Below are 25577 nucleotides of genomic sequence, written 5' to 3' on the forward strand. Positions count from 1 at the left end.
GTGTATATAATGTATTTGTATTTGTAATGTAGGGTTTGTTATAGCACAACATTTAAACGCCCCACATGTTTTTGGCGGGACTCCCCTGGAATGCAGCAGTGTTAAAGCCGCTGGAAAACCGCGGACTTGGCAACACTGGCCTACACTACAGTGTGTTCAACCATTTCAAACGACATTCTAGACGGTGTTGCCAAATCCGCCGGGATTAGGCTTCTTTAACACTGTTGCCGCGGGTTGTTTTTCATGTCAGCAGGTCGAAGCGAACCCAATAACGTCATATTTAGCCCCTGAAATTCGAATTTACAGGAAAACCCCGGCAAAAAAATCTGCATCTTATCCCCCGGAACGCGATTTTGTTGTGAAAACCTGCCACAATCATGACTATAATGTCAATATGGTAAAGAGTTTTCTACCTAAAGACTGTATGTCCATGAAAACTTTGTTAAAATTTGTGTTAAATGAAAATTTGCTAAACAAGAGATTCTTGATCAATTTTGGCTGAATGAGCCATTTAGTGAAGAAGAGTTGAAGTTTTCTCCGTGTGTGTTTGCAGTGTATGCGCTGTGCGCTGTGAGATCTTGCGTCTCTTTAAATGAATCCGTGCTGGATCAAAGGAGAAATTTGCCGTTGTTTAGATCATAAAATATTCATGTACAAATGGAAATTCTGCCTTGTGTTCGTCCACATAAACGCATTTACGGGAGTTTATTCGACGCTTCTCAGGCGCGTGATTGACAGCTCTCTCTCTGCGCGCGCGCTGGTCTCCATGGTGACGGCGTTATTTACGCGCTGCGCAGTCAGGCAGTCAGTCGTCAATATGCCGCTCTTTCTTCATTTAATAATCACGTTAAACTGTCTTTAATAACCGCTTCAGCGCATATGTCGTCTGTGTTAGTCGAGCACAGCTGCTGTGAATGAAGAGCTGACGCTGCGGTGAGTTTGTTGAGCGATTCTTCTGTCATATCGTGTTTATTGATGTCTTTTGAACATCAGTTCATGTGTTTATAGATGTGTTTTGTTTTGTTGTTATCTTATTGATGTTTTTGTTATTGATATGTGACCCTGGAGCACAAAACCGGGTTTATTTGTAGCAATAGACAACAATATGGCAAATTGCATAAAGCATAAATATTATGCCAAAAATCATTAGAATATTGAGATCATGTTCCATAAAGATATTTTGTAAATTTCCTACCGTAAATATATCAAAACTTCATTTCTGATTAGTAATATGCATTGCTAAGAACGTCATTTAAACAACTTTAAAGGTGATTTTCTCAATATTTAGATTTCTTTGCACCCTCAGATTCCAGATTTTTAAACATTCCAAATATTGTCCGTCATAACAAAGCTGATTTATTCAGTTTTCGGATGGATATAGATCTCAGTTTAAAAATTAACCCTCATGACTGGTTTTGTGGTCCAGGGTCACGTGTTATTTTATTATTGATGTGTTTTCCTCATCAGGTCGTGTTTGTGGTTCAGGCTGATGTATAAATACGAGACTCTGGGCTGTCTGGGCTCCGGTAGTTACGGGACGGTGCTGAAGTGTCGACACCGGGACACCGGCAGAACCGTCGCCGTGAAGAAGCTCTTGGAGGAAGATGAGACTGTGAGGAAGATCGTTCAGAGAGAAATCAGACTGCTGAAAGTCAGTGGCCGTCTCCTTATTCACTCATATGTGACCATAAAACCAGTCATAAGAGTCAATGTTGTTGAAACTGAGATTTATACATCACCTAAAAACTGAATAAATAATCTTGTCATTATTGATGTATAGTTTGTTAGGACAGGACAATTTTTGTTTGAGATACAACTATTTAAAAATCTGGAATCCGAGGGTGCAAAAAAAAAAAAAAAAATCTAAATATTGAGAAAATTGCCATTAAATTTGTCCAAATGAAGTTCTTAGCAATGCATATTACTAATCAAAAATTACGTTTTGAGATATTTATGGTAGGAAATTTACAAAATATCTTCATGGAACATGATCTTAATATCCTAATGATTTTTGGCATAAAAGAGAAATCGATCATTTTGACCCATACAATGTATTTTTGGATATTGCCACAAATATACCTGTGATACTTAAGACTGCTTATATGCTCCAGGGTCACAAATGTCATCCATATGTGCTGCTTTCATTATATATTTACATTAGATGTTGTTGTTGTTGTTGTTGTTGTTATTATTATTATTATTATTATTATTATTATTATTATTATTAGGTGATGTCAAGATTACTATACACTAGATACATGCAGGTGATTCAAATAAAATACAGTGCAACAGTATTAATTGAAGCTGTGATAAAAATTCATACATAATATGAAATATGATAAGATGCAAAAAAAATGCTGATCATTGTTTTGTGGCTGAATTACATCCCATGAACTTTGCTCTTCAGATGTGGGACATGCAGGGCCGTAGCTGGAGTTTGCGGGGCCCCGTGAATAACACAAAGAAATAAATAGAACAAAGATTAAAATTACGCAATGTTTGTTTTTTTCAAGTTTGTACCAATAGCATTGCATAGTCTTCATTGTAAAAATTAAATATTAATTAATTCTTGTTAAAACTACAAAGTAATTCTGTCAAGAGCAGTGAGTGATTTTTCTCTTTCATTTTCTTAGATTAACATTAAGGACACCGACAGCAGCTGGTAAATTAGGCACGGTCACTTTAAGAAATGATGCATCCTATATAATAATACACATCCGATTTCTTTCTCAACCGTTTTCATTCACCGAAGACGTAAATGACAGTTTGTTGCGGGTGCTCGCCAAGAGTTACTGTTCAACTGACCGCTAGCAGTTTTATGTGAACTCTCATCAGGTGCTTGACAAGTGTGTTTATTTTGTTCACTGTGTGTGTGTGTGTGTGTGTGTGTTTTGGCAGCAACTGCGGCATGAGAATCTGGTGAATCTGCTGGAGGTGTGGAAGCGCAGACGTCGCTGGTATTTGGTGTTCGAGTTTGTGGATCGGACGGTTCTGGACGAGCTCGAGCAGTTCCCATCCGGACTGGATCCGCACAGAGTCCGGAAATATCTCTACCAGATCCTGAGGGCCGTTTCCTTCTGCCACCAGCACAATGTGAGCTGTCCGTCTGTCCGTCTCTGTCTTCTGCTGCATGTTTGTCCTTCCTGTCCGGTCACGAGTGTGTGTCTGTCAGATCATTCACAGAGATGTGAAACCCGAGAACGTTCTGGTCTCTCAGCTCGGCGTGGTCAAACTCTGCGACTTCGGTTTCGCTCGGACGATGGCGGCCGCTCCTGGTGAGGTTTACACCGACTACGTGGCGACGCGCTGGTATCGAGCACCGGAGCTGCTGGTGGGAGACACCAGATACGGGAAGTTAGTGTCCAACAGATGGAGAAACACGGGATATATAAGCACAGAAGTCATGCTTAAGATTAAAATGAGTTTGTTTGTTTGTCAGATTTCATCACTGTCTCACCAATGCATCTTCTGCAGTGAATGGGTGCCGTCAGACTGAGAGTCCAAACAGCTGATAAAAACATCACAATAATCCACAATCAATCCACACCACTCCAGTCCATCAGTTCACATCTTGAGAAGACAAAAGCTGAAACGAATGCATTGAGTCCATAATCCATAATAACACTTCATCCAGTGAAAAAGTGGTTTGGTCTGAATCAGGAGAGAAATCTGCACAGATCAAGCGCCGTTTACAAGCCAAAACAGCTCTAAACAAATATGTGGCTGGATTTTGTTCTGAAAGAAAACAAGAGATGGACTTTTTCACTGGAGGAAGTGTTATTATGGATTATGGGCTCACATTTTAGTTAAAAACGTCTTAAGGATGGATTTGTTTCAGCTTTTGTCTTCTCAAGATGTGAACTGATGGACTGGAGTGGTGTGCATTACTTGTGGATTATTGTGATGTTTTTATCAGCTGTTTGGGCTCTCATTCTGACGGCACCCATTCACTGCAGAGGATCCATTGGTGAGACAGTGACACGTTTCTACAAATCTGATAAACAAAAACGGAATGTGTGTGTGTGTGTTTCAGGGCGGTTGACGTGTGGGCCGTCGGGTGTCTGTTCTTTGAGATGTTAACGGGTGATCCTCTGTTCCCGGGCGACTCTGACATTGACCAGCTGCATCTTGTCATCAGTTGTTTTGGTGAGTTCTGCTTTGTGTTTGTTTCTCTAGTCTCCATGTGTGTCAGATCCTCGTGTTCAACGCTCCATCGCTGTAGGTGCTTCAGATTCAGTCTGTAAATCAGACGAAGCTTTGATGGTCTCTCGTTGACTTGTTCAGAAACAACAGCCCTGTGATATTTCTGTCTGGGGCTAAAGCTGTTCTTGCTGGTCTTTCTCCAGGTCATCTGACCCCTCGTCACCGCGAGGTCTTCTACAGGAACCCGGTGTTCATGGGAGTTTCTCTTCCAGAGCCGGCGGAGAGGAACCCGCTGGAGAGCCGCTCGCTCAAACTGTCTGGATTGGCTCTGGATCTCGCTCAGGTGAGCGTCGTGTTTGTCACGAGTGAGCGTGAGTCTGATCTGACGTGAACTGTGTGTGTGTTTCATGTCTGACTGATGTCACGTTCGTCCCGTCTGCAGAGATGTTTGCAGATGGATCCAGACAAACGCTCGCAGTGTGCAGATCTGCTGCTGCATCCGTACTTCACCAGAGACCGCTTCCACATGCGGTGAGTTCGATCTGATTTATTTATTCTGATTTATGATGATTATTCCAACTGACTCAGTGCAGGTGATCTCAGGTTTTATAATCCTTGTGTTCAAAAGTGTATTAGCGATATATTGATATTATCAATATCCTAGACCAGTAGTTATTCTTTATTTTCACAGCGGATGATTACAGCATTTCACTAGATTTGTAGTGAGACATGTTTTGTAAGACTTTCGTTTTTACTGAAGCTGGAATTTTGTCAAAGTAAAAGCTCTGTTGTTTCCTTCAGAATAAAAGCATACAGGAGAAGTCCACCTCCAAAACAAAGATTCACGTAATGTACTCACCCCCTTGTCATCCAAGATGTTCATGTCTTTCTTTCATCAGTCATAAAGAAATTATGTTTTTTGAGAAAAACATTTCAGGATTTTTCTCCATATAATGGACTGATATGGTGCCCCGATTTTGAACTTCCAAAATACAGTTTAAATGCAGCTTCAAACGATCACAAATGCGGTTGTAAATGATCCCAGCCGAGAAAGAAGAGTCTTATCTAGTGAAACAATCAGTTATTTTCATAAAAATAATACAATTTATATACTTTTAATCTCAAATGCTCGTCTTGTCTTACTCTGCCTGGACTCACCATATCACCATATCAGTCCATTATATGGAGAAAAATCCTGAAATGTTTTCCTCAAAAAACATAATTTCTTTACGACTGTAACATCTTGGATGACAAGGGGGTGAATACATTATCTGTAAATTGTTGTTCTGGAAGTGGACTTTTCCTTTAAGGAGCTCTTAATTTTGAAGTCTCAAAGTGCATAAGATATAAGAATTTAACTTTAAAATGTACCAAATTTTAATTTTTTCCACAAGTTTTTTTTTTTTTTGTCATTTTTTCAGAATATCGCAATAAATCATGGACTTAAAGTGGTCATCGGATGCTAAGTTCACTTTTTCGTGTTGTTTGAACATTAATGTGTGTTGTCAGTGTATGTACAAATCTACCCTATAATGATAAAAATCCATGCAGTGGTTTTTAATTCATCTGTAAAAACAATATTCCCTTTTTCAAATCGAGTCATTCTCAGATGACTGTCGTTGTGGCGTCACATGACAGAGGCCACTCCCACCATAGTTGATTGACATGAGCGTCTTACCTCAGATCAGCTGTCACAGTCCGACCTCCACTGTTTTGATGCTGTAGCAGGGATGTAAATTAGACAAGAATATCTCCGATTGAGCGATTGAGGTGTTGTGTTGCTGGATGTAATAATGAACATAGTGGTCGTCATTTACTCCCGACATCTGAGCCGCTGAAGATGCAGTGGATTACGTTTGTTTGTGAAGGGAATGCGCCTCCCGATCTACATATATCCGTCTATGTTCACGCGAATCATTCATGATCCAGCTTCACTTACAGCAGAAGTGACTATAAGGGGTTTATTATGAATCTTTGCGATCGCCTTTTAATAATAATATGCTAGTTAGGAAGTTTAGCGGCTAAACGTGGCTAAAATAAACAGGCTCGTCACTCCACAGAGAGAAGAGAGGGGCGGGGTGAGCAGAGCTCATTTGCATTTAAAGGAACAATTCCTCAGAATAGGTAGATTTTTGCAGAGCTGATTTTGGTTTATATTAGAGACTTTTCATTAAGACCCTAAAGAATCATGTGAACTTGTGGAAAATGGGCATCCGATGACCCCTTTAATATCCTGATATTATGGTATTGTGAGTTTGATATTGTTACATTCCCAGTAACCATTTTAACATTGGGGGACCAAACTAATTTTTTTCCTAATATAAAAAAGGGGCAAATCGAGCGTTATGGATGTGACACATAAATGCTTAGAGAATGTATGTGTTACCACTATACCGGACCATCTGTTTATATTTTAATAACCCTTGTTGATAGAGTCTAAACATCAGAAAAATATCAGTCTATGCAGCAGTTTTTTTTGTTAAAAAAGGGAGATAATCATGCGTTATGGATGTGACAAAAAAGGACACCGTGTTTGAGAGACGACATACTTTGTAGGATTTCTGCTAATTAAAATGCACAAACCAGACACAATAATACCCAACAAATAATGAAGCGGTGGCTCCTCACAGAACATACAATTGTTACTTTATTTCAATTTTCTATTCATGAGGAATATGTACTGTTATGGATTTGACAAGCCTGAAAACAGCACTTACTAGACTATGGAAAATCATGCACAAAAAAAAAAAAAGCTTAAAAAAAACCTTTGGTAAAAACTTTATTTTTTCATGATAAGGTTGACTTTTATATGGAATTACCCCAAAACTATTTTTTTTTTTTTTTTTTATTTTAGGGAAAAAATTGTAATTAATATTACATATTACCAGTCAGGCCGTTGCCGCTACTATCTCTACATCTGTCATAATGCATCTCATATTTTATATTTATGTACATAAATACATTCTTCTCTCTTATTATTTTATGTTGTAAATTCTTCCGATTTGTATAATTTTCTTAATTCTTGTTGTCAGATTATCAGATTATGCAAACATATTTTTATTAGGGCCAGCAAACAATTAATCGTGATTAATCCCATACAAAATAAAAGTTTGAGTTTGGCTAATATATGTGTGTGTACTGTGTGTAATTATTATGTATATACACAACACATTAATGTTTATACTTAAGAAATATTTACGTATAAGTATATGTATTTATTATAATTTTTTTTTTTTTAGAATTCATATTATATATAAAATATTTTGCGCATAAATAACATATTTCTCTTAAATATATACATTAATTTGTGTATTTATATACACATATTTACACACAGTACACACACATATACTAGGCAAACTCAAACTTTTATTTTGTATGCGATTAATCGTTCGCCAGCCCCAATTTTTATTTTACTTTTATGTTTTTAAGATATAATTAGATAATTTTATTGTATACTGTGTGGTGAGTCGTGTATGTATATGACCAATAAAATGTGAAACTTGAATATTCACACATTCACTCTAAAACACAAACCTAATATGCCAAAAATTTGCTCTGTTACTGTTTCTGGTCTGTTTTGTTCTGGACACACGCAGCAGATGTAGTGACCATCAGCTGTTTTATGATCAGCTTTCAGCAAGAACTGGCCAGTAAGACACACAAGGACCTGAAGGAAAACAGCAGAGGCACTAAAAGCTCCAGGAGAGAGAAGGAGAAGCTGGACATCCTGAGATCGGCTGCTAACAACTCCGTACGGGTGAGGAACATCCACCTGCCAATCAAAATCCACTGCAGCTCCGTGCTTCAATCTTATTGGTCAGTGATTCATTTTCAACAAAACAAGCAAATGGGCATTGAGCTGCTGGATGAATTTGGCCTGTGGTGTGAAGAGATTCATGAACATTTCACCGTTTGATCTCCATGTGATGATCATTCAGTTTGAGTGTGTGTGTGTGTGTGTGTGTCAGGACTCAGAGCTGCGGCTCAGTGAGTTCAGGCCGTCTGATGGTGAGGACAGTGACATCACAGCCAAGCTCCGCCCAGACGACACGGAGCCAATCGGTGAGAGCGTGTGTCAGGTGGGAATCCCGCCCATCTCCACCGACTCCCTGTCCGTCATCAGCTCACCGGCCACACACAGCCTCAGGTGACACTCCCATCATGCACTGCTGCCACACCACATCCTCTAATGCTGCAGTTACATGACAGTCGAATCAGTGGAGAACTTGAGAACATGTCAGATGACACATTTAATGCTTCATACAGCACTGCATGTTTGTGATTTGTAAATGTCTTCTGGTCGTGTGATGAATTCAGAGCTGCTGATTGGATCGTTCACATTTGGAGATGATGGAAAGATTTGTTGTTAGTATCTGTGGCTTTATGTGAGTTTATGAATTTGAGGAAAGTTTGGCTAGACAAATAATAGTTGACAACTGAAGTTTGTGGTCATACTGACAGTCTCTGAAACTTTTACCATTGGCTGATGTGTGTCACATGATTAAAATGATGCATCATTTGCGGAGCTGGGAAGTAATGAAGTACAAATACTCCGTTACTGTACTTAAGTAGATATTTCTGGTATCAGTACTTTACTTCACTATTTATTTTTCTGACTACTTTTTACTTTTACTCCTTACATTTTTACACAAATATCTGTACTTTCTCCTTCTTACATTTTCAAACCAAGCTGGTTACTTTAGTTTCAGTCAGAATTTGGTGGATCACTATTTGATAACAAATCTCTATTAAATCATGGATCGGTTAGTCTTGACCGGCAACTCGATTCGGCCCGCGTGTGCTCCGCGTCTCCACCAAACGGTTTCTATCAGAGAAATCAATGCGAAAGACTCGAGAATGGAGTGTAAGCGCCAGGTGAATCATAGAGGCAAAACTACTGACCTGTTCAGGACTTCATCTGTAAACAGGCTGCTAAGAGTCGCTAGCAGTTTAATGCTTAAATTACAGCAGTAGTACTACAAACAAAACTGAACCAAATTACTATCATCACTCAAAATACTCTGTGCCAAAGGACGTCATTATTATCTTCTGTAAAGTTACAGCAGCAATTTAGCAAACAGATGTTATAAATCATCGTTTTGTAATGTGTTCAGAGGGAGCTAGAGCAGATAACAACACAACACTTATGAAAATGAAATGCCCGTGGTTACTATAGTTAAACCAAATGAACCATGGTTTTGCTACACTCACCATAGTCTAACCATGAGATGTGCAGTAAAACTATGGTTGAAAATTAAAACAGTTTGTAATCAATCCGCCAAAAAAACAGCAACAAAAAAAACAAAACTGGCTGCTATGCTTCTGCTGTAATAAACCATGGTTAATTTTGGTAAGAGAAAAATATGACTCACAATAATGCAATAACATGTTCAGTGTTAGGATTTTTCTGTAAAGAAATTGTCATGTAATCATTATTGTACTAATTTTGACATTTAGACAATTTAGAAAATATAGTTTTAAGTCTATGGTATTTAAGCCATTTCAAGATGATAACAACAACACCTGCTCATGATGTGATACTTTAAATTAAAATTGTTACTGCAAATAGAATATAATGAGGTGGAGACAGTTGTGCTCATAACGGTAAATGGCTGATGGGAAAAGTGACAGGTACAAGAAAATCAGTGAAAAAAAGCAAACACACATAAAGTGAGATGCAGAGAGATCATGGACAATGAAGAGACTGAAAAGGAAAATGGAAATGAAGGTGCAGTTCAAGAGAGAGCCCTTTTCTTATTTTGCTCGGCCCCAAACTAAGGTTTTAAACATTTATTTAAATGTGATGGCCATACAAAAATACAGTTGTCCATGGTTTCAGAATGTTGCGGGTGTTTGGGACGGCCTGAAATTTTGTCCCAGTCCGGCCCTGTTCTGCATGCTGCTTGTTCAGCCTTGATACAAATGTCAGTACGATGTGAGGTCCAGTTACAGCGTGACACTAAAACTTACTTAAGTACATGTCTGAGCTCATACTTCTTTACTTTAACTTAAGTAAAAAAGTGTAGTCAGTACTTCTACTTTTACCAGAGTATTTTTAAACATGAGTATCTGTACTTCTACTTGAGTGAAGGATGTGTGTACTTTTGCCATCTCTGATCATTTGTTCATGCGTTTGTGTTTGTTAAAGGTCGTTTGATAAGATGAAGAAGCAAATAAACGTGTTTCCACGGCCGTCACCGCAGAACCTCTCCATTCAGCTCAATGCACAGGTGTGTGTGTGCGTGTGTGTGTGTGCGTGTGTGTGTGTACCATCGTTAACCGTATTTTGGGGACAAATTTGTACCCAAAAGTGAACAGAACCTGACAAAATCTACAAAAACCTCCCTTTGAGTATGTCCTCATTTGCAAACTGATATAAAATTAGCTAAACAATTTATTTTTTTTCTTCTGTGAAAAAATTGTGAAAATGCAGAATATTTAGTGTGAGGGTTTGGGGTTTGGGGTTGGTTTAGGTTGGAAAATGTATAACTATCTGTATATAAAACAATAAAAGTTTATGTATTAATGTCCTCATTTAGATAATGTGTGTGTGTGTGTGTGTGTGTGCGTGTGTGTGTGTGTGTGTGTGTGTAGGTGTCGTCAGAGCGCAGCAGGAGTCAATACGCTGCAGGGCCTGCTGGGAAAAAGATGGCGGAGCTGCGTTTCCCTGAGCTCAGAAACACACTGCTGCCAGAGCTGAGAGCAGAAGGTGTGTGTGTGTGTGTGTGTGTGTGCTTTTGGTTTATATATCCTGGTGGGGACTTAAACCTGAATACACACATACTCATGGGGACTCGTGTCACGATGGGGACCTAAATTGAGGTCCCCATGGGTACAAAAGCTTATAAATCATACAGAATGAGTTTTTTTGAGAAAGTAAAAATGCAGAAAGTTTTCTGTAAGGGTTAGGTTTAGGGGTAGGGTTAGGGTAAGGGGCTAGAAAATACAGTGTGGACAGTATAAAAACCATTGCACCTATGGAGAGTCCCCACAAAGATAATAAACCAGACATGTGTGTGTGTGTGTTAATGCTGTCAAAATGGCTGAAAAACTCAATTCGATTTGTATTAAATACGATCAAAATTCAAGTTATATTCAAATTTAAAAGGTATAATTTCAGTTCGGGTAAAAAAAAGTTTTTGGCTTCTTTCCTGAGGCCACTAGAGGAAGCATCGAGCAAAATATTACTAATCCACAGTTCTTCAAAGAAGTGAACTAACACGACTATCATTGGTGGACCTGAACTTGAACTTTCTGTGGTTAAAACAAGATTCCTTCTGATGTTCGTTCATGTTTAATTCGTGAAGAGGAAGAGATGATGGGTGGCGTGTGCTGCTCGAACTGAGGCGTCGCCACACATTAAAGAAACACAAATGTTATTTACTGGTTGAATTTGGGGCGGGTCTATGTGAAGAGTCAGTTCCTAAAAAATAAGGAAAAAGGACAGAATTGCAAAACTTGTGAGAGAAAAAGTCATAATTATGTTTTTTGCATTGTATTCAGTGGTGGAAACAGGCCATGTGTCTGTGTGATCCTAAATAGTAACTGTGTCTGAGATGCTTCCTGAGTATTTTGGCACCAGGTACCAATTTTAGGCCATAAATATATCACATTAACCTAACACAGAACAAAGTCCTCACTAATATAGTCAAATAAACCTGTGTGAATAAGCTTGTTGACAGTCTGTTTGTTTTCTCACAGGAAGACAAAGAGGAAACAAAGAGCAGAAAAACAACAGAATCCCATCAATCACAGCACCGGACCTGCAGTCTGACACCAGCACATAAGCGCACACACACACACACACACACACACACACACACACACAGCTGTCAGCGCTGATCTGTGTGTCTGAACACATGAAGAGTGTTGAACAGTGTAAATATGCTCTTGATCTGTTTTAATACATTGTCTCTTCATTGCATTGATTTGATCACAATGACTGGATAGTTTCAGTTTGCTCTTGTTCTTATTTTGTTCTGCTGGTTTTATTTTTGACTTGTTCTGTAGAAATCTGGAGAACTTTGACTTTAATAAACTTTCTTCATCTGCTGCTCGTCATTGAGTTCAATCCATCGAACTGTTTCTCATCAGAGCTGAAGATGTGTGTGTGTTGGTGCTGATGTCAGGTGACTTTTATTTGTTTTAGGCAGTTCTCAAAAATACGAATGAAAAGTGAATATGAACAGTTGCCATAGGCCGATGTGAGGTTTGAAAAAAACATGGTTGCTATACTTCTGTAATAAACCATGGTTAATTTTGGTACGACTCATGATAATGCAATAACATGTTCAGTGTTAAGATTTTTCTGTAAAGATATTGTCATGATGTAATCATTATTGTACTAATTTTGACATTTAGGCAATTTAGAAAATATAGTTTTGTTAAATCTGTAGTATTTAAGCCATTTCAAGATGATTTATTTGTTTTAGGCAGTTCTCAAAAATATGAAAAGTGAATATGAACAGTTGCCATTGGCAAATGTTCAATTTTCAATTCAATTTAAATTTATTTGTATAGCGCTTTTCACGATACATATCGTTGCAAAGCAGCTTTACACCAAATTGACATTTTTACAATATATGTAGTAGTAGCTTGATGTACATATGGCAGAGATGTGTGGTAAAGATCAATTAATGACGTAATCAAACAGACAAAGAACACTATAAATTAGTAGCAGAATTCGGTAGTGCTGTATGTTTTCAGGGTTGGCATCATCTGAAGTCCTCTGTGGGGTTGGCATCATCTCTTCTTAAGTGTTCTGGATCCAGACTGGAGCTTGTGAATTCATAGTTACCACGCGATGTCAATCCCATGACAGAAACAGAGAACAAATAGGAACATAATTAGCGTAGCTGCTGTTCAAACCAAGAAAAGGAAGGTTTGTTAAACCAGAGCTAAAAGATTAATAATGAACATTTGATCAGATATAACTGCAGGAAAAGTTTATGAGATTCATTATTTGAATGCTTGGCTAAAAAGATGTGTCTTTAATCTAGATTTAAACAGAGAGAGTGTGTCTGAACCCCGAACGTTATCAGGAAGGCTGTTCCAGAGTTTGGGAGCCAAATGTGAAAAAGCTCTACTTCCTTTAGTGGACTTTGCTATCCTAGGAACTACCAACAGTCCAGAGTTTTGCGACCTTAGGGAGCGTGATGGATTGTAGCGTGGTAGAAGACTAGTTAGGTACGCAGGAGCTAAACTGTTAAGTGCCTTATAGGTAAGAAGTGCTATTTTATAGCTGATGTGGAACCTAATAGGCAGCCAGTGCAGAGACTTTAAAATTGGGGTAATATGATCATATTTTCTTGGCCTGGTAAGGACTCTAGCAGCTGCATTTTGGACTATCTGTAGCTTGTTTATTAAAGATGCAGGACAAACACCTAGTAGTGCATTACAATAGTCCAGTCTAGAGCTCATGAATGCATGAACTAGCTTTTCTGCGTCAGAAACAGGTCACATGTTTCGCAGCTCGGCAATGTTTCTAAGATGGAAGAATGCTGTTTTTGTAACATGAGAAATATGATTTTCAAAAGACAAGTTGCTGTCTAATATAACACCCAGGCTTTTGACTGTAGTGGAAGTAACAGTACATCCGTCTAGTTGTAAATTGTAAGTCAAAAGATTCTGTGTATTGTTTTTAGGTCCAATAAGTAATATCTCTGTCTTATCTGAATTTAATAGCAGAAAATTATTGGTCATCCAATCTTTTACATTTTTAACGCACTCTGTGAACTTCGATAATTCAGAAGTGTCATCTGGTCTTGTTGAGATATATAGTTGAGTATCATCAGCATAACAATGGAAACTAATCCGATGTGAGGTTTGACATTTGTCACTGGTCACAGATAAGAACGGAATTTTAATCAGCGGTCATTTAAAAACTATGGGACACACTTTTCATTTCAATGAATAACGTCTCAGTGTCCACATTCATCCTGAGTAACCGATGAGTGCCGTCACGTGACTTTCACTGGTGTCTATAGAAATACGTGTTAAAATGGGGTAAAAAGATGAACTGAATTAAACATTTTTTTTTAAATATAACGACACATAAAACTGTACACAGAGCTAAGCTGTGCATTAATTTGACTAAAACATGTAAAGGATGTGCATGAGGCGGACAAACTTCCACATTCAGGAAAAAGGTGTATAGAGACGAGACGAGTTCCAGACAGAACGACTGTATAATGTCTGTTCTTCCTGCAGTTAAAATGACTCACGTCACATCAGCAGGAGCCACTAGAAACTCATGATTCATGAAAACAGACAGTGATGCAGGACTCCAGTGTGTCATTAAAGCCATCATTACATCACCAGAGCTTAATGAATATACTCCTGTTCTCATGTTTCACTGATTGACAGATTGTGTTCTTGATCAACGGTTTTAAAAACTCAAAACACACGAGTACAGAGACAGACAAAGTGTTTTATTGCACAGAATGTTGCTGTCACAGACAGGCAGAACAGTATTAATAAAGATTTAGTGTGAACGAAACAGACTCATAGAAGCACGATGAGATTCAGAGTTTGGATTCCAGACCGTCGACACGAGCGCCATCTACAACACAACAGACGTGATCATTACTGTCATTATCTAGAAACACGCAGAGTCTGATAAAACTGATGAAGTGTTGTGAAGGCTTTTGCTAATCTTTTTTATAGACCCTTGAACCGGGCATATTTGACAAAACACACAGATGATGATTGCACCATTGGCCCAATTCACTCAGTTTCTCAGAACTTTTTCAACAGTGTGTTAAAACAGATCATACTAGAACTACTGCTCGAACAGAATTTCAAGTTTGGCCTGTTTTTACTTGACTATTTTTATTTTATGGACCCTTAAACTTTCAACTGTCAATACACAGTTGCTTATTGCACCATCAACCATCAGTTTTCTCTGGACTTTTTCATGATGTACTAAAGCGAGTATAAGGGCTACTGTTCTAACAAAATCCAAATGTTGAGTAGCTTTTACATGACCAGTTTATGCCAAGTTTAAGTTTAAAATATTTCACAAAACACAGGTGTTTACTGCACCATCAGCCCAATTTGTGTTTCATGGTGTATTAAATTTGACAATGGCTTCATTCTAGGGCTAAAATTTTGAGCACTTTTTAATTTATGGACCCTTAAACTTGCATTGTTTGTCAAAACACAGGCATTTATTGCACCATCAGCCCAATCTTATTTTATGGACACTTGAATTGAACATTTGACAATAGACCGCAAATAGGGCTAATGGTGCAATAATCACCAGTTACTTTTTTTGGACCTGTTTGATGTTATATTAAAGCAAACATAAGCGCTTCATATTAGACCTACTGCTCTAACAAAATCCATATTTTGGGCTGTGTTTATATTACCTATCTTATTTTATAGACCCTTAAACTAGGCATATTTGACAATTCAGAGGCGATTATTGCACCATCAAAGCAAATTGCTTCCAATTTTCTCAAAAATGTTTTAATACTCTATAAAAGCAAACACAAGGGATTTATATTATGTTCATATCATATTCATATTTGCTTTCAATTTTTTTTTAGAACTGTTTGATGTTGTATTAAAGCAAACATAAGGGCTTCATATTAGGGCTACACCATCAGCCCAACCGCTCACCCAGCGTGTGTGTTTCCTGCTGCAGTAGTTTGGGTCCGGAGAGGCCGATGGCAAGCGCTCCGATCGGTGCCGTGATGAGAATCGCAAGAACGGCCACAGTCAGAACATCCATCCCATAATTCTGTAGCTGCTCATCTCCAACACTGCGGGCCATGTCCAACGCCGTGGAGCCGATAGCTGCCTAAACACACACAAACACACACACATATGAAGGACGACATAACAGTGATGTCATTTCCTGCTAAACTGATGGATTTCAACAAAGTTTTCATCTGGACTCACTTGTACTGTAGCTTTGGGCATCCAAGCCAGAGATATAAAGATCTTCTCCTTCATATTAAAACCAGCAAACAGAACCACACAGAACGTCACCAAAACACGGACCAGCAAACCCACACACAGAGAGGAGACACCCAAACCTACACACACACAAAAACAAGTTTGTCTGTAATCTAGGGCTTGTCCAAGTCAAAAAAGATACTTGAAAGAAAGTCTTGACAGACATACTGACTAATGCTTGAGTTACAATGTAAAAACAGAAGAGTTTCTGTGAGATTCTGCGACTGACCGACAGTGTAAGCGCTGAGAGACGAGATGTTGATTTCTGCTCCAATCAGACCAAACAAGAGCGGCTGAAAGACGTCCCAGAACCTGCCCACCACCGCCGCCACTGGAGCCTGAACACACACACACACACGTTTGTTTTTGTGAATTGTGGGGACTTTCCATAGACTGACAAAACGATATTGTCTGTCCCCTAACCCAACCCTAACCCTAAACCTAGCCCTCACAGAAAACATGTTTGCATAGTTACACTTTCAGATAAACACCATTTACTATTTTTAATCATTTTTTAACATTGTGGGGACCGCAATTTCAGGTTTTACTATCCTTGTGGGGACATTTGGTCACAAATGTACAAGTACACACACACACAAAAGCATAACGTGCCCTTCAGGTCAAGTCAAAGAAATAGTTTTTAGGAGTTCTGACCACATGAATAAGCGAGTGAAGTCAAATTCTAGTTGATACATGAGTCTTGGGATGAGAGATGTGAATATATTCCTACTGAAAGTGACAGTGAGCGCTGAACACCGTCCTGGAGATGCTCTTTCACCTTTTGCTCTTTCCAGCTGAGTCCAGCGATGAAGGCCAGGACGAGTGTGCACAGACCGCCGGCACCGCCCAGACCCGCCGCACGACTGCCGAAAACACTGAACACGGACAGACCCAAGAGCAGACAGCAGCGCCGCAACACCACATCTGACTACACACACACACACACACATCCAAAAGAAAAGTTCGTTAAGGATACTGAGATCTTTAATACTCGCTGAGTTTCAGCCATGCAAACTTTGCGAAAAAAAAAACAAAAACATTTTTGAGCTGTAACCTAGGGGTGTGTGACATATATCGTTGTTTTAACGATGTTTAATTTGACGTTATCCAGTATTTTGCAAAAACTGTTCAAACCATGAAAACCATTGTGCTAATGCATTAACAGTGTGTTCTTTCACTGCATGATTCAGTCTATTAAAATACATTAACAATGATCACAAATTCAAGACATGGGAACAGAAAATGTATAGATTTATTACACTTCATATAGTTAATCAATATCATATGAAGAGTGCCGTTTTCTTCTCCAAAAATGACCATGATTACAAATGTGACATTGATTTTTTTACAACAGTTCAGTAGACAAGAATTAAGACACTTATGTTTTAGACACCATATCACCTGTTTTAGCTCTATTTTGCAACAAAAATCATTCCAGACACAGCACTGTTTTGCAAAACTCTGAGCAACAAGAGGGTGTTTCGTTCCAATGAATTGGTTAACTCGTTCAGTCACAATGACTCGATTATTAACAGTGACTTGCTGACACCTACTGGTGATTTAATTCCAGTATCTTTTTATTATTGAAATAATTTTAAATATCAGTATTCAACATTTTATGTTTAAAATATCAAAACATTATTTATGCATTTGTAACTGCACATTAAACGCATTCATGAGCTGCATTAAACAGTGTGTAAACGCATCTAAACGCCACTTCAGATGCAGCTTCTGTGTTTCCTCTGCATTGCAAAGATGAATTTTGTTGATACTGATTTAATTTGCTTGGTAACAACACAAATGTAAGGATTTAACTCAAAAGATAATGCACACTTTTAGAAAAAAAAATGGCTTTATAAAGGTTAAAATGCCCATAAAATGTAAAAATCAATTTAAACCTATTGGAAAAGATTAATTTCCGGTAGTGTGAACTGACCACACAGAACATGAAGAGTATTAAAAAATTTAGTGCTTAAGATACCAGAACAATAACACACTCAGCAAAATATCATCTAAACATTGTTATCACAGAAAATATTGAGATTTTTTTTGGGGGGAATATCACACACCCCTACTGTCACCACTGGATTATAATGCACCACAGACAACAGATTTACTGACAGAACTACCAATCTGTGTGAAAATAACATCATGATGCTGCCAGCTTTAGAAAAATACTTTAATTCCTTGTGTTTAAGCTCTGAATCTCAGGTGAAAATGTTATTTTGACTTTCCTATGGAGAATAGTGGATTACTACACAACAGTAAGTGTCACAGATGTGTGTCTTTCTTCAAAAAAAAACCCAAACAAAATCATACATTTGAGCTTGGTAAGTTTCTACAATTTGGTTGATTTGACACTGAATGAGACGTCCTTATCAACATAGTGAAATGAATGAGGTTGTGTGTTTGTGTGAGTGTCACCTGATCTTCGCTGGGCAGGAAATGGAGCAGAAGTCCCATGACTCCTCCTGCCAGAACTCCTGCCAGCACCTCCAGAACTCCTTTAAGCACGTTCATCCACGTGGATCCTTTGAAGAACAAACACTTTTTTTTTCAAGATGAAACACTGGAATCACACAATACTTGTGCAGAAATGACTGTCTACACACTACGAGGACAAAATGTTCTCACAAAGATGACTAAATCCAAAATCCTTGTTCTTGTTTGGATATTTTTTAAGCTTATACATCACACAGAATGAAGTGTTTTGAGAATAAAGAGTAAAAATATGTCTATAGTTTTGTGTGAGGGGTAGGTTTAGGATAAGGGCGTAGAAAATACAGTTTGTACAGTAGAAAAGCCATTACATCTACGGAATGAACCCGGAAAACACGCGTAAGAGTGAGTGTGTGTGTGTGTGATACCGGTTCCGAAGGCGATGCCCAGGCATGTGGTGAATCCAGTGATGGCGAGGATGTCGTCGAAGCTCCCAGCAGCCATCAGGAGTGTTGGAACTCCTTTCTGAACACCAAACCCGTCCGACTGCAGGAGCAGCATGGACGGAACCACCACGGCCGGAGAGACGGCGGCCAGAACGAAACTACACACCACATTCACCGATCAGACACTACCACTTCATCAGTGTGAACTCAAACCGGTTAACAATGAAAACTGACAGAAGACAAACACTGAATGATTTGTTACCCGAGCATGAAGCTCCATATCCAGGGCAATTCCAGCAGAAAATGAGACACTACAGCCACCGTACACGCCTCCGTAAGACACGGACCCACAGCAACACGCACACACACCGCCTTCAAACGCCGCAGGGCCTGCAATGAACACACACACACACGTTTGATTACATTAGTGAGCTCATCTCATACTGTAGTCAGTTTGTATCATGTTAATAATATTTTCTACTGTAATGCTGTAACGGTTAAACAGTCACAGTTTTGGTACAGTTCAGTATTGGTTGGGGAGGAGGCTATTTATTTATTTATTTTTCTGATTTTATTAATGTGGTATTAGAAATTTCCACCAAGAAATTTGTTAACAAATACTTGAACAGTTTGCCTTAACCTAATTTTATGTTACATTTTAACTGAAATATCTGTGTTATACCCATAGCTAATTTATTAAAGAATTTTTTTTTTTTTTTTTTAAATCTATAGTTGTATGCTCAAGGGACACAACTGGAAAGCAGCAGGACAGGGGAAAATCACAAATGATAGATAACAAACAGAAACAAAAGCACAAAATAAGTGCTAAATGTAAGGTAAATGGCAAGTCCGACAGCAAATATAGTAATATATTTTTAAAAATCAGCTTCAAATTTCAACATATTTCAATGTAATTGAGCTCCTTTCTGCACACGCGTCTTTTAAGTTTAACCGTGACTAATGATATAAGAAACTGTTTGCGAAATAGAAACAAGCGCAGGGTTTTCATTTCATTACAAAATGTCAAATCCATTGGAAATGAATATAATCGAGTAATGACAGCGGTGAGGCTGATCACACAGCCATAAATGAATCTACAGATCCAAAACCCTAATGATACGTTTGTTTATTTCCATAGCAACATGACACAACTCTAGCGCTTACAAACCCCTCCGCTGCTGCCGCTTCACAGACGTAAACAAACGCCCTTCGAGCCGCGCTGTGTTTCTGTGGTCGACAGCGCCATCTGTCGGTTTGTCTGCAGAACCAATCACAGACGCGCACACTGCATTCAGCGGAAGCTGTCACTCTGATTTACCGTTTGGGTGAATCAAACAGTAAATATTTTCTATTCCTTTTCTGTTCCTATTTTCTATGTTGACTAGTCCATGTTCAATAAGGCATGTAATCAGATTACTTTTTTTTTTGCAAGTAACTAGTAAAGTAACGCATTACTTTTTAATTGACAAGAAAATATTTGAGTATAGTTTTTCCATTTATTGATGTTACTTTAGTTTTAGATTCAGTGTTCCTCAAAATGAAAAAAAAAAAAACAGAAATGTAACTCAGAATAGGATGCAAACCTGCAATAATTAAATATGTTAATTAGGAATTGGACGATAAATCGTTGCAACGCGAATCGAGAAACGATTCAGCGTCGATTCCAGATTTTCCGAACACATCCCGATTCTTTCTCAAATCGATCCTGAGTTTAGTTTTGAACAGCAGATGGCGCTGCTGCTTCAGAAACAGTCGTGCTCTGCTTGTTTTCAAATCCTTACGCGCACTTGAAGCTAAAATGATCATTTATACAATTTAAAAAGGTTGAAGCGAATTACAAGGGTGTTTACAATAATCTCTCGTCATTAAATCATTCAGAGCCGACGTGGAATGACATGACTCGCACATGAACGCGCAGCTTCTCTTCTTCACTCTTCTTCATGAACATTTGAGTGCGCGGATATAAACTAGATTAGAGCACAGTCTGCTGCTCAAATCTGAACTCAGAATCGATTCCGAAGACAATGACGATGCATTCAGAAGATCTCAGAATCGATCCACGAATCGATGTATTGTCCCATCCTTAATATTAAATAACACAAATATCCTTTATGCATTTAATCCCATTTGATTAACCAGTGTCTTTGCTGCTGACCTACAATGATCCAATTCAACCATACGAATACGCAAAAATGACACAAGATAACTTAATATTTGTTCTTTTTTTTATGTTCTTCTTCTGCGGTCTACTGTACTTTTCCTTCAGTCTGAGACTTTTGCTGTGAAAAGGTTTTTACATTTGCCAAAATAGATCTTTTTATATTAAAAACAAAGCAAGCTCTGCCCTGATTTGAAAAGTAACGCAAAAGTAACATAACGCATTACTTTCCACAAAAAGTAACAAAGTAACATAATTAGTTACTTTTTTAGGGAGTAATGCAATATTGTAATGCATTACTTTTAAAAGTAACTTTTCCCAAAACTGTTCACAAGCAAATACAAACCTGTATACTTTAACAATTATAGAGCCTGAAACACACACACACACACACACACACACACATACAGCAGCATTGAGTCCCAGACCAGCCCTGGTGAGAATCACAGCGAGAGATATGTTTCTCAGAGCCGCAGACCAGTTCTGATCAATATACACAGCGTCTGTGATGTACGGCACGTTACGCAACACCACACCGGCCAGCAGCATCCCTGAAACACACACACACACACACACACACACAATATATGACATCACGATCACAGATACTGAACGCATGAGCATAAAAAAACATTCATACAAATCCCTGATATATGTACTGTCAGATAAATAGTTGTCAGTCTTAGATAACCACTACTTTAGCACACATTTAGGGTTGTTTACCCAGTAGAGCTGGTATTGGAGGGGTTCTGGGTAATCTGAAGACGCTGATGAGTTTTCCTCCGCACACGGCCGACAGGAGCAGAATCACCAGGCCGAAGAGGTTCTGTCCCGGCAGACACGCGGACCCCGTCACGGACCAGACCACCCCGAACAGCAGCAGCCCCAACAGAGCTGAAACACACTCACGGTTCACTCCTGACTGTGTCCGATCGTCTTTACTATCACAACACATCACCGCCATCATATGGACTGTACAATCAGGAGAACTGTCTCTCCGCTGTCGCCTGGTTTCTCACGAAGCTTTTTTTCTCTCCATTATCCAGCATCAAGTGTATTTTGTTCCTTTCCACAGCACTCAAGGACTAAAGATGTGATGCAGTAAGCATTATTCCATGACTTTCAATAAGCTCAGTTAAACCGCTTAATTGGTGCCATTTATATGCGTCATTTAACCATATCAGTAACGCACCACTAAATTGGTATAAACTCAACAAAACCTCAAAGGTTTCATAATGCTCAATATCAGCAGATATCAAATTATTAACTCAAATGAACAAATGTGACCCTGGAGCACAAAACCAGTCTTAAGTCTCACGGGTATATTTGTAGCAGTAGCCAACAATACACCGTATGGGTCAAAATGATCCATTTTTCTTTTATGCCAAAAATCATCAGGATATTAAGTAAAGATCATGTTCCATGAAGATATTTTGTAAAGTTCCTACAGTAAATATATCAAAACTTAATTTTTGATTAGTAATATGCATTGCTAAGAACTTAATCTGGACAACTTTAAAGATGATTTTCTCAATATTTAGATTTTTTTTGCACCCTCAGATTCCATATATTAAAATAGTTTCGATTAATTTCGAAAAATTGACCCTTATGACTGGTTTTGTGCTCCAGGGTCACAAATTTGTAATTATAAACTAATTATACAACTACAATAAGTATGTCCAACTTTATCTGCATGTATAAAATACACTCACATACTGTGATATTATACAGCACATTTCAAGTGCTTGATTTATGTTGTCACAAAATGTAACTGTGATTGTCCAGCTCTTATCTGATAAATGTGACTACGAGTCATTAAGATGTTAAGACAGTATAATTATTAACATCTTTGGAACACATGTACTGGGAAAAGAGCAATACAAATCACACAAACACACACCTTTAGTGATGACGGAGGCAGTAAAGCCATGTGGTTTTAAGCGGAGCAGTTTACCACAGTAATCCGACACTTTGGATGTTGTTTTTTCACCTGAGAAAAAGACACACACACACACACATACAGTATATTGTGTGTGATTGTATCTTTAACACTTTACAGTAAGGTTTGTTAACATTTGCATTAGCTAAAATGAATCTTTTACAGCATTTATTCATGTGTGCTAATGTTAGTTCAGTTCGTTAAAGTTTGTTTGTGCTGAACAGATGCAACTTCCAATAAAAACAAACAAACAAAAACGTAAAAACGTAAATGTTAAAACGTATGTTACTTAAGATTAGAAAAATGCTGTAGAAGTACTGTTCATTAGATCATCACAACTAACATGCTTAACCAATGTTAAGAAATCAAACCTTACGTTAAAGTGTTTTCAGAGTATCAAGGCAGAAATGTGTGTGTGTGTGTGTGTGTGTGTGTGTGTGTTGGTTTCTCACAGGTTTCTGTTTGTTCTGCCGTAAGTCTTTCCTCAGCCATTGCTTCAGACATCTGTAAGTGAACTTTGACCCACGTAAACCTGCACACACACACACACACACACAAAGAGTTTAATCATTAAATCTAGTCGTTTCCTACAGTTATTATACTTCATAACATAATTCTCAATGTTATCCTTTTAAATATTAAACTGAAACAGAATTTCAAGAATGATCATGAAACAAATCAAGTTTACATGAATGCGTATCGGGTAAAAATAATCAAATCTAATGAAACTTCATTATTGTACAGTCCTGCATATTATTAACTTGAATGAATAACCACTAACTAGTAGTGTTAACGTGAACTAAACACCTGATGCTGCAGAATAAACCAGACTGTTTCGTGGTCAGCTAACACAAATCTGTTCTAAGAATGTTTTGCCAACATTTCAAAAGATAAAGTTCTGAAAACATCATTTCTGAATGTTCTCTGAACGGTCGAAATGTTCAGGATTCAACATTTTTTGTTTTGGATTTTCTTCAATTTACAGGAGGCGGTTTGGTCAGATTTAACTCAATTCTACAATCAGATGCAGATTTTTCCCCCAAATATGGTAAAGTACATGTCAACAATTAATCTGTGATGAAAGCCTGAAAACACAATTTCCTGTTCAGAAGGACAAAACATATAAGACAAACAGGAGAAAATGAACGTCTGTCTCACCTGCTGAAGAGAAGCAGCAACTAATTCACACCCACAGATGTGTCTCACAGCAGCACATGATGTGTGTGTGAATCAGTGTGTGTGTGTGTGTGAATCACATGAGTTCTGCTCATCACAGCATCTGATGAACATGTTCAATCACTGAGCTGAAGGTGTGTGTAACGTCAGCCGTCACTCACCCTGTTTGTTTTAAAGTACTGATGTTTCCATCCGTTTATTCCTGTTTATAGTCCAGCTGTCTGTGCCACAAGTGTGATGGACGACATGTGCAGAGCCGCCAGTGCCCGTGTGTGTGAACATCACCGGACCCGCAAACCACTTCCATTTATAGTCACCAACCTGCCAGTGTGTGTGTGTGTAATGACATTCTGTCTTAGTGTCTTTTCACTGTCATAAATATTTCTCTCTCACACACTTACCTGAATTAGACTGAAGCAGAATTACAGTAATTAATAAAAACAAGTTTTTTTCATGTTGCAACTGCTTATAAATGTTCTGTTACTGTGACAGCAGTGACTCATGTCACACACACACACGAGTTATTGTCGTCTGCGCAGCGTCTGGTGTGTCAGTGACGCTCCTGTCATCTGGAAAAACGCCACAAGATTCATCTGCTGCACTTTAGTGCTTGACTTCATCAGAGACACATGAAAGAACCAGTGAAGCAACGAATCGATGAATCAAAGTGAAGAAAATCAGTTCCCTCGCAAATCCACTAACAGAAACGCTGCTTTTACACTTAACTTTTAGACAGCTTATGGATACAGATCTAACACTAACCGAGCTACAAACACTACAGTTATGAACAGCGCAGAGAAGAGGATAGATGGGTGAAGCACAGCACTTTATTATTATCATTATGCTGCCGGTCACGGCACACGGCTCATGACACAAACCTACATCAACAACATTCAGCAGGTGTGTAAGACTGATGGTTCAGAGGCTTGAAAGACACACACTTATATACAATAGTACGACACCGTATCTTGTGAACCTGACCGACGACACGAGCGTCGCTGTCTGGGCCGTGAGGGATCTGATGTGTTCTTCATTGCCCAGGAAACAAAGGATGCATTTATTTCCTGCATTTAAGCACAGGCTTCATTGCACTGCTGTGACACATCTGCACGAAATGCAGTTTTGGAAGAAAGCAGCTATAGAGCGAGAGGACACGCGTGCAGCCGCGGGACAGTGTGCTCAATATGAGCGAAGAAATCCAAATGTGATCAAGCAGCTCTCTTACCAATATGAAAGCGTAACAAATGAAGTTACTTGACCGGTGAATCTGTAACAGTGTTACAACCCGTTACAACACAACCCTAATCCTAAC

At 38.5% G+C, this 25577-nt stretch overlaps 2 protein-coding genes across 4 annotated transcripts; one reads left to right on the forward strand and one right to left on the reverse strand.

The window, feature by feature from the left end:
• The first annotated feature begins 763 nt into the window (after window positions 1–763).
• On the forward strand, window positions 764–12239 carry LOC127162246 (cyclin-dependent kinase-like 2). Of its 2 annotated transcripts, none has more exons than XM_051105017.1 (12): window positions 764–933; window positions 1486–1651; window positions 2899–3093; window positions 3173–3354; window positions 4034–4146; window positions 4347–4486; window positions 4586–4674; window positions 7777–7903; window positions 8115–8293; window positions 10295–10376; window positions 10741–10855; window positions 11848–12239. In XM_051105017.1, the coding sequence occupies exons 2-12, from the start codon at window positions 1490–1492 to the stop codon at window positions 11931–11933; spliced, it is 1470 nt and encodes a 489-aa protein (XP_050960974.1). In that variant the 5' UTR covers window positions 764–933; window positions 1486–1489; the 3' UTR covers window positions 11934–12239. The 2 variants fall into 2 exon arrangements, with proteins under 2 accessions (XP_050960974.1, XP_050960973.1); XM_051105016.1 differs by having other exon boundaries at window positions 1468–1651; window positions 11848–12218.
• Window positions 12240–14573: 2334 nt separating this feature from the next.
• On the reverse strand, window positions 14574–25080 carry LOC127162276 (sodium/hydrogen exchanger 9B2). 2 transcript variants are annotated; one of them, XM_051105053.1, is made up of 13 exons: window positions 24427–25080; window positions 23542–23621; window positions 23051–23140; window positions 21874–22044; window positions 21559–21701; window positions 19255–19382; window positions 18975–19150; window positions 18532–18638; window positions 16886–17035; window positions 16337–16445; window positions 16051–16187; window positions 15769–15949; window positions 14574–14707 (listed from the first exon to the last, which is right to left on the reverse strand). In XM_051105053.1, the coding sequence occupies exons 2-13, from the start codon at window positions 23591–23593 to the stop codon at window positions 14670–14672; spliced, it is 1482 nt and encodes a 493-aa protein (XP_050961010.1). In that variant the 5' UTR covers window positions 23594–23621; window positions 24427–25080; the 3' UTR covers window positions 14574–14669. The 2 variants fall into 2 exon arrangements, with proteins under 2 accessions (XP_050961010.1, XP_050961009.1); XM_051105052.1 differs by lacking the exon at window positions 24427–25080 and adding an exon at window positions 24248–24306.
• Between the last annotated feature and the right edge of the window lie 497 nt (window positions 25081–25577).

Source organism: Labeo rohita, unplaced genomic scaffold, assembly GCF_022985175.1.
Source record: "Labeo rohita strain BAU-BD-2019 unplaced genomic scaffold, IGBB_LRoh.1.0 scaffold_87, whole genome shotgun sequence".
Classification (NCBI taxonomy): Eukaryota; Metazoa; Chordata; class Actinopteri; order Cypriniformes; family Cyprinidae; genus Labeo; species Labeo rohita.